The sequence below is a fragment of the Aulonocara sp. 'chitande type north' Nkhata Bay genome, linkage group LG11, assembly GCF_057382095.1.
Source record: "Aulonocara sp. 'chitande type north' Nkhata Bay isolate Kocher_YH1m ecotype deep benthic linkage group LG11, A_spYH_male_GT1.1, whole genome shotgun sequence".
NCBI lineage: Eukaryota > Metazoa > Chordata > Actinopteri > Cichliformes > Cichlidae > Aulonocara > Aulonocara sp. 'chitande type north' Nkhata Bay.
The window spans coordinates 7,877,850-7,892,375 of record NC_141354.1 but is presented as its reverse complement, the minus strand read 5'-3'; the positions used below and the strand labels follow the sequence as shown (position 1 = coordinate 7,892,375).

At 40.5% G+C, this 14,526-nt stretch overlaps 1 protein-coding gene across 2 annotated transcripts in view; it reads left to right on the top strand.

Moving 5' to 3' along the window:
* Positions 1-14,526, top strand: part of LOC147318421 (low-density lipoprotein receptor class A domain-containing protein 4-like) — a 270,845-nt gene that overhangs the window by 131,772 nt on the left and 124,547 nt on the right. For both annotated transcript variants that reach the window (XM_086310349.1, XM_086310350.1), the window contains exon 3: positions 10,184-10,324. In XM_086310349.1, coding sequence (XP_086166475.1) covers positions 10,184-10,324 — 141 coding nt within the window. The remainder of the gene's footprint in view (positions 1-10,183; positions 10,325-14,526) is intronic.

The window sequence follows — 14,526 nt, the reverse complement described above, 5'->3', positions numbered from 1 at the left end:
CAGAGGCGTCTGCTACCCACCAGCTCGACAGCTAGCCGGGAGCTCGAGGGTTACTGATGCGGCCGAGAACGGCACAACTCCCGGCACATCATTTTCAGATCACCGCGGAGTTTCGCTGCTCGGGTTAAACGTAATATATAAGTCACTTAGACAACCTAAAAATGTTATTGTTGGGCTTTTTTCAGTGTTTTGTTTGTTCGTGAGTAAATCGGTTTGGCTGAGATTAAAGTTATTAGATTAGATAAAATAAAACTTTATTAATCCCCCGGGTGGGTTCCTCCTTGGTTTTCACACAGCTGACTAAACGTCAAACAGAAAACTTATTAAACAGAAGTATGAGACAGTCGAGAATTTACACCAGTGTCTGGTTATATTTTAGATAGCAAGAAGCAGACGGCCGAGTTTATTAAACTCCACCGAGACAGCGGTGACGCTAATCAGAACTAGACCGTCCAATTTCACGCCTTTAAACTTTAAAGGCGTGTTTGTGTGTGTGTTTATACAATTGCTATTATGTTTGCACTTTATGTGTAATGTTACTGACTGCAGAGATCAGTAAGATGTGTGTATTTTTTATTTATTAGTTTTATTTATTTAATATTATTTTTTAATTGAATGACTGTCTAGTAGTTCACAGATGTCGAAAAACTGAGTGTGGTAAAGCCACTGATTTTTTTTATGTATATTTCTGCAATCTGCACATTGTACTGACTTTCATTTTAATGTTTACACCAGGGTTCCTTGTCAGCACTTTATGCTCAGATGTTTGTAAGCTAAAAATAAACTATTGTGTATGTTCAAATATACTGTTGTGATTGAAGAAGTTAAATAAAAATGTCAGTCATCAATTCATGCATCACCTCATGTCATCATAACAGAGGTCTGTCTTCCAGGAAAGAACAGTTTAAAATTAATGTAATATAGTATTGGCCATACTATATGATGTATTGCTTGTCTTTGTTTAATAATACAGAAGACAAAGACCTTAAAAAATAATCGCATATCGCATCGCAATCGCAATATTGGGGCAAAAAATCGCAATTAGATTATTTTCCATAATCGTTCAGCCCTAGTATTATTGTCTAATCTAATCTACTGAGGTGATGTACAGAGGCAAAAAAAACCATAAAAATTGAGTCTTCATCCAACACATTACGGACCTGACTGTATTTGCTATTTTTGGAAGTGTTTTCTTGTTTGAACAAAGTCTGGCTGCGTATCACAGAGGTTTAAGATTATAATGGGGTTCAAGAGGTTAAACAATAGTTTGTCGTAGCAGCAGGTGGCTGTGTGTTCTCATTTCACTTTAAATTCCCTTGACATTTAGCTGAAAACACAGACCGTTAGAGCTGAAGAAAGCACAGGCAGACGACGGTAAGTTAATGAAGTGAACACTGAAAGCATCTTTTTGCTGCACTGTTTTATTACAGAGTTTACAAAATTCACTGTTTTTATTGCTCAAAAGAGTATTTTTTGTAATAAAGTACACCTTTGCTTCTGCTTGTTGTGCAGCCTTTTGATCTGTATCGCTGTCTAAAAAGCGCTCTAAAGATGCACAAGTGCTCTTTGAGAGTTATTATGCCAAATATAATGAGCAAAATAAAAAAGCTTAAACAGAAAAGATGCGTTTCAAAAGATTTCCAGAATTGCCTGCGCAGTTTCGAAATTGTCAAGGTTTTATATTGTCATGAAGAAATAGCATCACCGGTAATGTAAGCGTGTTTTTCGAACAAACAGCGCTCCTCTCGACCGTGACCTCTCGTATACTTTCACTTACACTATCATATAGTAGACGGTCTTCTTGTTTAACCGAGCCCTCGCGAGTGCTTTTGTTTGCCTCCTGCTCATTTTTTCCCCTTTATTCTTCAGGTAAACGCATATGCTGATCAGATCTTGACAGAACTTGAACCTCTGTGTCGAACATATTCATATCACGCTAATTAACTTGTGTGTGTGTGTCTGGGGAGGGGTTAATTGTTGTCTCACTTCAGTATTTCAGTAAAGCCTTTTCTTCAAATTCACGTGACACTTTTGAGTGTTGCTTGAGAGCAAGAAAGAGAAGAGCAGTGGAGGAGAAAGATGCTGGCTGGTAGATGGGAGAAGTAAAAGCAAAACCACAAAGTGAGAAGATGGACAACTGAGGAAGGAAGACAAGATGAGAGAGTAATAGGGAGTAATAGAGCTGGAGAGCCGAGGATAGACGGAAGAGGAGACGAGACTGAAAAAGAGTGGGGCTAGACGGACGATCAGGGTAATAGTTGAGACAAAATGAAAGACAGAGCGAGGAGAGGAGAGGCTGGGCAAGTCACCGAGGCTTCACTAATTGCCACTCAGAAGGAGGGGACAGGGCTCTTTCCAAAGAACGGTCATGCTGGTCTGTTCTTTGAATCGGATCTGTGTTCCTGCCCCTCCTCCCTCTGCCAGCGTCTAGACAAGAGCAGAACAAGCTGTTCTTGTTATGGGAGGAAGAGGATAAAATGTGCAGTGTCATTAGGTCGCTCACTGCCAGCCGGGCAAATCGGAAGAACTCGCACCAGAAGCGGGCCTGCAAGGTGTTTGCTCGGAACCGTTCTGTACGTGCACGTACAAGCCTGGGCGCCTGCGTTCGCGTGTGTTGATTAACCGCAGCAAAACACAGCAGCTCCCCACCTCCCCAACCACTGTAATGAATTTGATTAAAATGCTTCCTTCTACTTTTCCTCTGAAGGTTTTCTCTTTTTTTTTTCCAACCTTCCATCTTCCATTTATTACCACACCAAGGACAAATAGTCTCACAGAAAAAAGGAAGAATCCAAACCAGAAGTGTGGAGAATCTGGCTGAGACTTGATTAGAGCCGTCGATTAGACCTGCGTAATCGCATTAAGTAATGAGTTTGGCACGCAGGAGTCAAAGCTGATTTGTTACTATGGCGAAGGCATCATTTAGCTGAACATTTCAGCAGGAGTCGTGTAAATAAGTCCAATTTTATCCGCCTCACGTACCGTCCACAAATCAAGCAGGACCATTTGCGAGACTGAACATGTGCAACTTTTCTGTTCTTGTTTCCATTTGTGTTTTCAAAGTAAAACGCAGAACTAAGCATGTTGATTCTGATTACCTTAATTAACGTGTTAAGGGAGTCACACAGATGGATCATAACTGTCTCGTTTCTTGTTCAGTCTGGTTCTGATGGGTCCCTGTGACATCTGTGCTATTACTGTGTTGGACACAGTTTTTATGTTTTTATAACAGGACCTGGGGTTTGGCTATGTGCAAATAAGTCATTATCTTCAGTTCATATCAGTTTATGCTCACATGATCACATGCATATGACATGTTGGAGTGTCCTAGCAGTGCATCAAGTAAGACAGGACAACTGAGGAAAACTGTAACTGAGCAAAAACACTGAGAGACAATGCTCCAACCCAACTATCCACACTTGGAGTCATGAACACAAGTGCACATTCACACTCCTTCACGACCAACAACTTATTATTATTCACGTCCAGACTTTACAAAATTACAGCAGGACACCCACACACACACTTATCACACGATACAAGGGTTAGTTTTAGTTAATGACAGACAAAAATATAGTGTTTCTTTCTTGAAGACAGGAATCACCAAAAATTAACCATTATTTCAGGCAGACTAAGGTCCCATCCGCCAGCAACCACTCACCAGCTGGTTAGGCATTTCCCCCTAACAACCAGAGGTCACTGACTGGTCTGTAAGCGTGTAAGATTAAGGCCTAATAAGTCAAACTCACTTGTCCTGCTGATATATCCGCTGATCTCTGTGACAACTTATATCAGCTGAAACCCTTCTTCATATCCAATTAGATGTCCAGTATAGGGCCATAGTTGTTACATTTGCAACCCACCTCAGCGCCCCGTTTTCATAGTATGTCTGACCTAATCAGTGTCATATCTGTATATGAAGATATTTGATAGTTCAAGGTAAAAAGACTGCATGAGAGGGGAAGAGTGAGGAATGATGCACAATAAAGGATAATCATTGTTTGGAAGATACATGAGCTTCATAACATGTATGTGTGAGTTATGAGAGGTCCTTCTTAATCTGGTTTGACTCTGGCCATCATGTCCTGTGTTTAAACGCTACAATATTGGCATAAAAGTAGGCTGACCCATCGGGACAGAAGACAGCCATTTAACCGATGATTGACCCGACACCATATAAACAGACTAACACGACTTGTTCAGCTTTCTTTCCCGTTATGTTACTTTTTCTATAACATGCACATGACACTGACCAGTGGCAGCTTAAGATGTTCTTGTGCGTAGAATATAAAAGTACTATATTGACTACTTTGACCCAAAATCTTTCGAAGGTGTTTGCTTGGGTTGAGATATAGTGACTCCGAATAACCCCTTTGAACAGCCTTTGGATGAATGGTTTCATTGAAAGGCTGTCCAGTTAGACTCCACTTCAATACAGATAGAAAATGTTTCATCATAGAATAAATATGACAACTGCAAACCCCGTTTTTTAATCGTTTGCGATGGGCCTTGAATCTAACCGAACAAACAAATTAAAACCATGTCAGCTAAATGTCCCCCGATATAACAGAGCCACCAGATCCTGTCACTGTAAGGGTCAAGGGTTAAGGTTTGTCTTTTCATTCGTCACAAGTCTGCATCTGTGAACGCTACGTTAACAGTAGGGGTTAAATTCTTCAAGAATTCAGCTAGTTTCATAAGATGGCAGTTCATTCAATACATTAAGATCACGAGAATACCCACAATCCTTTTGGGCAACACCAGGCTGAATGTAAAATTGTGTTTCTTTGTTTTAAAAAAACAAAACAAAAACTCCATCAAGCACCTTTGATTTGGGAATATACAGAATATAAGCACGAAATGTTGCCTTCAGTTATTTAATTTAGTCTCCTACGAGTCCTCCAACATGGAAGTGTAATTATTCCTGTCAGCTGATTGCGCGCTTTAGTGGAGAGTATTCCCAGGCAAAGTTTTAATGAAATAAAAGCAAACCAAACCACTCTAGACCTGCTCACTTTGCCCAGCTCTGTCTGTGGTTCACATTACATGTTAGTGTTCACTAACATGTTCACAGTACGTGTCACAGGTTTTGTGTTTCATAAGTGATGTTTGTTGCAAGCAGGAACATTTTTTGAAATTTCTCTCTAAATTATCCATCTGAGGAAAAACAACTTTTGTCTGAGTTCAAAAACATATCCATGGAAATGACATGCAGGTGAACACGCCTCCACATCTCAATTACTATTTGCTAAAGTTTGTGTGAGTTTTAATTACAGTAATAATGATGTTGGCTGTGGTGAACCAGAGACCATTTTTACCAGTGAAACTGTGCATCTTTACTTCAAAATGAGCTGTGTTTGTTCACTCGATATTCAGGAGCCCCGGTGAATGATCAAGTATTAGAGTAAATACACGGTACAGCTAATGGGTTACTGTTCAGGCTACAGTATAATTGGTAATTCAGGCACAGTTCACACACTTAATTATTAAACGGTGCTCAGTCTGACTAGTGTGCACTTGCTCTGTCTAATGTAGAAAAATGAAATGTGAAAAATTCACATAGTGTCTCTCCCTGAAATGATGATGCAGTTACTTTGAATAATCCACAAACTGGGTTCTGGTCTTTATACAGAAGAGGAAACAGTGTCAATTGTTGACTTTCTGGATGATGTTGAATAAGAAAAGGGATAAAAACACTTACAAGTGTTTTTCTGCAGAAAACTAAAAGAAGAATTTCAATAACTTCCAAACGTCTCTGTAGAAGATATTTCAGAATTTCTGCTAGCAGCCTGGTCTTTACTCTTACGTAGGTATTTACTTGTTGCAACTATATCCATCACGGACCATGGACCATGACGGTGATAAGACTGATTGCATGGCTCTATTCTAGGAGCTCTTGGCACTCCCATGTGCATGAAAATCCCAAGGCAGACAAGGCTCTAACGGCATAAAGCAGAACAGGCATCAACAACAATTTAACACTGATTCCAGCTTGAAAGTAACAGCTGGGTTGGAGGTGTGTTGTAAAGCAGCTTGTATATTTACAGCGACTGTAGACAAGTTAAAGCAACTTAGGCCTTAGTTACACAGGCCTAAAGACCAGCCAGCACCCTGCCCCCGGCAATCTACATTCGCTAGGGAAACATTTGTATTCTTCAACCTGTTGGTAAGTGCAGGCTGGCTGTCACTGGGTAAAACCAGTTTCAAAGACTGTACTGGCCCCATTTTGTCGCTATCAGGTTGTCACAGTTGCATGTAGTTTGTGTGGAAGATGCTCTCTTGTCTGCAAATTTTAATTAGCCATTGAAAAAAGTTGATGTAACTAGATGCAAACTAGAAATAGAGAAAGTTACCTTTCAAAGTAAAACTTCTTTATTACTGCTGAAATGAACCCATTTCAAAAGGTGCAGCTTTTATTTTGAATGTTCAGAGTTTATGGCTTGCGTTGCACTCTTCAGTTTTACTACCGTAAAGTGATTAATTGTTCAGTATCTACAATTAAGTCTGTGAAGGACATCAGCTGTGCCCTGCTGAGCTTATCCTTGAGTTTCATTTTATAGTTAGCCACATGGCAAGTGATTGACTTGAGTAGTTATGGTTTTATTGTGGTACCTTTTCTTGAAAACGCTTAAAAGAAACTAAATTTTGCCCTTGGTTTTACCTTTTGGGGTGAATTGGTCATCATCATTCAATTTTAGTTTTGTTTTTATCATTAATGTTTTTTTGTGGGGAAAACAAAAAAGAAGAATCTGCTTTTGTAGTTGACCTTGTGAAAAGATGCAAGAATTAAAAAATCTGTATCATGTGTAAAAGCACAAGATATTGCCCAAAGCATTTTGCATATCTCTCTTTGTAGTTCAGAGATGTTACATTTTTTAATCCAAAAACTGTTCCAATTTGTCAGAAGCCTAGTGCCTACTAGCACTTGCAATGTAACTTGACCGGTGACACAGAGATTCTGGTGTTTTATTAGTATCAAGTAGAGAGGGGTTTCTTTTATTTAACTTCACACTGCCAGTAGCATACCTTAAGGACATTTATTAGACTTCAAACAGCCAACCTGTACTGGAAACAAATGCCTTCTTTCCTTTATAAGGTACAGTTCCCAAAAGGAGGTCGTGTCTTGAAGAACAAGGCGAGCTCCACAAATTTTACACCACCAAAGTCTGCTTACCAGTACTGGGGAATACAACTGCATATGTGATTTAAGTTTTATGCAGCCTTTGATGCCTGTAGTGTGAAGTCTGATAAATGTGATGTCACTTGAATAAAAAACAGGTGGGTCAGAGAAAATAAAATCTTGAGGTGTGGAGACAGAGAAAGTGATCTCTGCAGCCCCTCGTCTTTGCTGCAGGCTAGCAGCTCCAGGCTGTATCAGCTAATAACAGCATAACCAAGAGGACTGGATAGAGCACTCAGAGAATTGCTTGCCTAGTGCATAAGCCAAAAAAGTTTTCTACTTTCTAACTTTGCTTTCTTGATGATCAGAACAGGTGCTAATTAGTAAGTAAGTAAAACTTTGTGGATTGATGATTCATAACATAGTGAAGACCCGCCTTGTTGGCGTTATATATGTCACACCACGGAAAAAAGTGCCCAGAGAATCCCGCGTGACCAAAATTATAACAACTTACTGATGAGTCTTTTGAAGTGGTTGCTTGGACAAGGCCCTCAAACATTTGGTAGCCTATTCCACTCTTCAAAGTGACTTTGGCGCATCAGAACAATGATAAATCTGCAATAAGATGAGTCAGTCTGCCCCTGGTCTGCTATCAGTTTGTGAGTGAATGGGGTTGATTTGGTGATTACATCCAATCTGTTTGTGATAATAAAAATAAATATTTACTGTGATAAACTGACAAAAATCACAAGTCTGTAGTCTGGTGCAAATCTACTGCTTACATTCAGAGTCCAGCCTGAACCTCAAAGATGTGAAACAGAAATTCCTCAACAAATAGTTACGCAGTAATTAATTACTTTAACCGCATTACATTTTTCTGTCATGCAGTAACTTAAGTAAGTTAATACATAACAGCTGCAATTATGTTGTTATTTGTGTTACAAACACCAGATTTCAGTAAGTGTGCCTGGATGAAGGAAATGGTGGAGCATTCTACAGCGTTTGAGGAGTGAGAGTATGGACATGTGTGTGAGGGCAAAGTGCAAGCTGGGTTTAAGACAGAAACAACTGTATTATATTGATGGTGCACCTTGTGCTGTCGGCAAGCATCTGCACAGATGGCATGTTAACACAAAGCTAGCCAAGAACCCAGCGTAATGCTAAAGCTGAGTGTATGCAGACCCCAGTTCAGCTGCCAGAGCCTGAACTTCAGCAGTTAACAAAAGCAGTGATAAGCAGTCAAGCTTGTAGCCTCTGTTTCTACCTGTTTGTGTTTCTACGGTTGACTCATTATGGCGATTTCAAGTCTCTTTTGGCTAGTTTTCAGGTGTTGTGTTGTCAGTTTTGTGTTCATACATTAAAACTAAAAGAAATATTGTGTGTGTGTGTGTGTGTGTGTGTGTGTGTGTGTGTGTGTGTGTGTGTGTGTGTGTGTGTGTGTGTTGTCATTACGATAGGGATTCTTCATTGTTGTTGGTTAGGCATTTGTAACCTGAGGTTAGCCTGATAGTTATGTGACAAGCTATTTCAGATCATTTTACGGATTGAAGCACATTAACATGTAACTGCATGTAACAAGTAGTGTTAAGTAATGAACTGCATTACTTTTAGGAGAAGAAACGAGTAATCTGTAACACATGACTTTTTTTGTTACCATCCCAAAAACTGGGATCTTCTATTTAAAGCATCACTTTTACAGGTGGTGGTCATGATGGATTGTGGGTAGTCTACGCACCAGATGTTGATAACCCATAGTGCAAGGAACTAAAAAGAAAAGGCTGCATCTACACTAAGAGCTGTTGTCACAGTGCTGGCATAGAGTGCATAGAGTTTTTTCTTCCTTAGAGTAAAAACTAGCGACAATTTAAGGAAATTTTTACTATATTTTTTTTCTTGATTTTTTAAAATACTCGTTTCCATTCAGCATAAATGCATTTTTCCTCCACGTATAATCGAAAAACATATCAATCATAATGTGTCACAGGAAAAACCATCACAGTCTGTACGAGTGCACATCAACACTGTCATTCATGTCTCGCTATTCTTGCAGTCGGTGAAGTTCTGGCGAACTCGGTGTGAGTGCAGCTCTCACGTATCGGCTTCACTAAAAACACACAAATAACACTCTGAGCCACACTAACATGGCCTTGCTTTGTGGTGCATCAAACACTTTGTTGTTATTATTCTTATTTGTTACGATTAAAGCTCTACATGATTACACACACACACACACACACACATATATATACTTTCCCATTTACAGTTTGGAGGGTTTTTATGTTTTTTTCAAACCAGATAGCGCTAATCAGACGTATTAATATTTAGAGGGAGAGAAGCATTTTGGTAATAGCCGTGACGGGACCACATTACGGTTCAGGGCTGCGGCACATCAAAGGGCCGTTTGAAAGAGCTGTTTATTTATTTGTTGTTTTGAACGGGAGACCACTTTTTTGTCTGACCTTGTTTCTGTGTGAACTCAGCACATTAACTCTGCTTTGTATTTGAGCTTACAGGTAAAAAAAAAAACCTCATTCCACGCGACCTTGCACATTCTGAAGCGTAGATAACGGGGAGGATTTCACATAACAGTCCAGCATTTGAACATTTTGTTGTTTGTGCGGTTTATCAATGCTTTTACACATTTTAGAGCTCGCCTGAATGCACTACTACTGCAGTGACACTGGTGTATGTGTGTGGGCGGACTTTTTTTTTTCAACTTGTGTTTTTCTCTCTCTTTCCCTCTTTTGTAACATGTATTTTTACCAAAAGGCATTTTTATATATATATTTTAATTTTCCACTATGGTTTGATTGTGATTGTTTCTAAAATTTTTTTTTTTTTTTAATTATAGATCTTTCCAGAGCAGAGAAGAAGCAGACTAATTCTTTAAAAGATGATTATGACTCTGGGATCTTGAATGAATAGAACATTTTGTTCTGATAGGAAACAAAATGTGGTATTAACATCAGGCTTTGCCTCATTTCAATGTACAGCTTCAGACAACTAAATGTTTGTTATTCTTGCTAAGAAATGTAACATGTCTTTTATTCCCTCACCGTACAGAGTGCAAATTCCACTGCACCAATGGGAATTGCTTGCGTCTGGGCTCGCTGATCTGCAACCAGCTGAATAACTGTGGGGACAACAGCGATGAGGAGAACTGCCCTGTGGTCACCCAACACCCTCCGCCGGGCATCTTCAACTGTGAGTGTTGCAGGATGCTGTTACACATCTGTGTCTCTATCTGTCTACCTCAAACCATCAAACCACACCAACGCATCCTCTCTCTGCTTTGCCTCACTTCTGATTTTGCCCCACCGGGGACAAGGGTTTGGGGTTTTGAGCTTTTCTCATGGGTGTTGCAAACTTTCTGACTTCTGCCCCCGGCACTTCACATTCAAAGTTTTTAAATGGTGCAATAGTTAACTTCACACTTACTTTTATCATTCATCAAAGTACTTTTGGCATGTTGTTGTTTTACATTGATCCATCACTTCAGTGTAATCCTAATGAAGCCGTATAACCTGAAAACCCATGTTTCCTTTGCTACATATCTGGAGCGGTATATTAGTTTCTTCTGTGGACTAAACTACCTGTCCGGTGCAATAGCATGTGTTCGGTCAATAGCAAACCGAGATGGGTTAAGACTCTGTGACAAATGACGAAATGACCCCTGAGCTCTATGTGTGCAATGCCCAAGCTGACACAAACTGACCTGAGACCTGCTTCCTAGTATACTTAGTCTAATTTCAGAGAAACGTGAGTTTACTCAAATGCAAAACTAATCATCTGGAAATTGTGTTGAGGGCTGAAAGCACATGAAATTAATGGCAGGGTAACTGTCACTGCTTGAGAACTTGATTTCAGTTGCATGTTGTATTGTTTTGTGACGTCATCCTTGCTTATCAGTATAAGGGAACAAAGTGTACAGGCATTATACCAAATCTATATACCGCACCCTCTCATCCCTACCGCCAGCACCAGCCACCTGCTTCTAGCTCCTGCTGAGCACCACTGTCCAGGGAACAAGATGAGAGTGTTCCCTTGACTCGTCACAATCAATGAAAACACAGAAGGGGAGTGAGAGAGAGAGAGATGTTGAGAGGGGGAGATGGAAAGAGAGGTGCAGAGAGAGGGAGAGAGAGACAGACAGAGAGAGAGAGAGAGGGTGAAGGACACCACTGGGCTTCAATGGCTGTCTGCCAGGCCACTTTGATGTGCTGCGGCGCTCTCTTTCAACAACTTTTAGGAGGAGAGGGAAAACTTTTTACAGCAGCACTTTCATCCTTGGCTCCATGAGAGAGAGAGAGAGAGAGAGAGTGTGTGTGTGTGTGTGTGTGTGTGTGTGTGTGTGTGTGTGCGTGTGTGCGCGCGCGTGTCTGGCAGGTTTCTTACCTTCCTCTCCATCTCTTTCTCTCATCTCACCCACCCTCATTCACTCCCCCGCCCTCTACCTTCCTCCCTCAAATGTGTTTCACCTCTCCAACCCCTCCAACCTTGTTGTTTTTTGAATCTATCTCACTTTTTTTTTCTGCTGCTGTCTATCTAAATTTCTGCAGCTCTACAAGGCACAGCAAATGAACATTTTTTATATTTATTTAAATTTTAGGGTGATTTAAATGGGTGGGGGTGGGGGGATAATTTCCAATGGATAGAATCCTCCTGAGCTGGGTGCTTAAAATATTTAGCTATCTAGAGCGGATGTTAATGTAAGAGTCTGCAGCTTGCATTACGGGAAAGCTGCTCAATGAGTGTAATTTTCTGAGCTGGTGCACATTTTCTGTTGATGCCATAGAGACACAAGAAGGGCAGAGAGATGGTTGCAGGGAAAAGAAGGTGAGAGAAAGGAGAAAAACGGAATAGGACGATTACAAAAAAATAAGAAAAAGAGTGCAGGCAGTCTCAGGGGGAGACAAGAGACAAAGAGGGGCTTGAAGTGAGATGGAAGACCAGACAGAGACACAGCCATGGATGGAAAGAGAGGGGGATTAAGAGGAGGAAAGGAGGAAGGGAGAGGGACATAGAAAACGTTTCTGTGTTAATGGAGTTTGCCATCTTGTTGCAGCCGCTGGCTGTTGTCGTGGCGGTGGCAGACAGATGGATCATGAATACTGTCTAGACACACTGCAGCCTGATGCCTGCATCTCACTCCCTGCACCTCCTCTGCTCTCCTCTCCTCTCTAGGTTCCTCACATCTGCTGCCAGCTGCAGTTTAGCACAACAGTGAGAAACAAGAAACCAAGTGTTGTGTTAGACATAGGTAATTTACATTTAAATCAGATCTAATAAAAATGGCATTAAAGAGCATCCAAAGTTTGCTTAGTACCTGTGCTTTTGTGGCAGCCAATTTGATTCATTAAAGTGTGTCTTATAATGCCCCAGAGCTTGCTTCCCTAGATTTAATGCATTTGTTAATAATGTTTTTAATTATGCTCGTGCATCTCCTGTACAGGCTGCTAAAGCTACTGTGAAGAGGAGTAAAGTCAACAGAAGGACAGTTAGCATCGTCTACAATGTTTTTTCACTGAAAAAAGTTCCTTTTAAAGTGAGACAGTGTAGCCTTTAAAAATAATGTCATTCTTTCAAAGGGACCTCAAAGCTCAGTTTAGTGCGTTCAAAATACTAAGGCATTTTGTTGGTACGGGCTCAGTGTGGCCAGTAGCTTATAGTGACTGATGTTAGCTCAGGGGTGGGCAATCTCAGTCCACAAGGGCCGGTGTCCCTGCAGGCTTTAGATCTCTCCTTGGGTCAACACACCTGAATCACATGATTAGTTTGTTACCAGGCCTCTGGAGAACTTCAGGACATGTTGAGGAGCTAATTTAGCCATTTAAATCAGCTGTGTTGGTTCGAGGACACATCTAAAACCTGCAGGGACACCGGCCCTCATGAACTGAGATTGCCCACCCCTGTTTTAGCTAGTGTTAATAAAGTCATAGTCATTGAAGACTTCTGTCTCTATGCTAGTTATACAAGAGAGCAAACTACACTGACAAAATAACAAAGCAACAGTCAGACAGCTCGTGTAAGAAATGATTATTATTATTACAGCAGTAGAGTATACGTAAGGGTTGCTAGGCTCTGAGCTCACTTCTCAAAATAGTGTTCCATACAGAAATTAGAGCGTGATGACTAAAGAGTATGCTGGGATGGTGGAGGGGTTGAAACAGTAGTTTAAAGGAAGTGAGAGCAAGTTATTCAGCTTATCGCCACAACTAAATTTGGAGGGTGTGTTAGGGTATATGATGTGAGGAATGTGAGGCATGTTGGTGTGTATGACACACTGTATCTTGAGTTCCCTGCCTGAATTAGTGTCTAGGCTTTGCTTCGTACTGCTACCTCTCTTTACCTCTTAGCTATAATAGTTGAATTATAGTTAAATTCACATTAGACTAATTACTGATTCAAATTTGGCCAATGTAGGTCCGGTTCTCACTGTTTGGATTGATCAGCTTCATGCATGTGAAGGATTATCATTACCGAGTAGTTTTCAGTTCAGTCCACAGTTTCTAAGCCCAAATGCAGTGCGTCAGGTGAGAGACATGCTCGTCATTAGTTCTTGCTGTTCGCTGGGTTGTGTACCGCAACTTCATTCTACAATGTGAGACAATATCGAGTTCTACTCTACCTTTGAAAGAGAAGCTATCTGGACTGTAGTCCATGCAAGAGGTATTTTGGCTACGCAATAACAGGTTTTACTCACCACATGGACCACTTACAACATTTGGCTTCCTGCAACTTAGTCCACCTTAGTGGCCAACTTAGTGGCACCTTGACGCCCTTTTGACACCCTGGAAGAGACCAAGTAGACGGAAACGTAACAATGTTACAATGAACAATCTTGATCATGGGCCAACTTTAAATCAGGCATGGCTTTAGATTTCTACTGCTCCACTATCAGAAATGTTTAATCACACCTCATATATGCATATAGGATTCTTGTTAACATGATAACCGTAGGATTTTGTTATAATGTAACTTCCAAGTGCATTAGAAATATGAATTACTGGAAGATTAAAGGCAAAAACCGAGGTGCCTGATGTGTATGCACATCATGTCAGTCATCTGTCTCAGACTACGTGAGCATTGATGGAGATTGTGGAATACTCTGACAGCACTCCAACATCAATCCAGGCACGAAATGTGGGAATATTTTATGTAAGACTGCTGTTCATGTAACCTGCAGGCATCTGTAAAATGTAAATATCTAAGAAGCACCTTACAGCCAGTATGAACACACTCAAATGCACCTGCATTCACAGCTTTTTTTTTTGTTACCACAGAGCCAGGATGTATTCCTAAGTGGGTGCTTTTGTTAATATATTTGCATTGATAGATATGTTTATGCATGTGTCATCATCTTAGTTATCTATAGTTATTAGTCATATGCAGTCTGGAAATGCTCT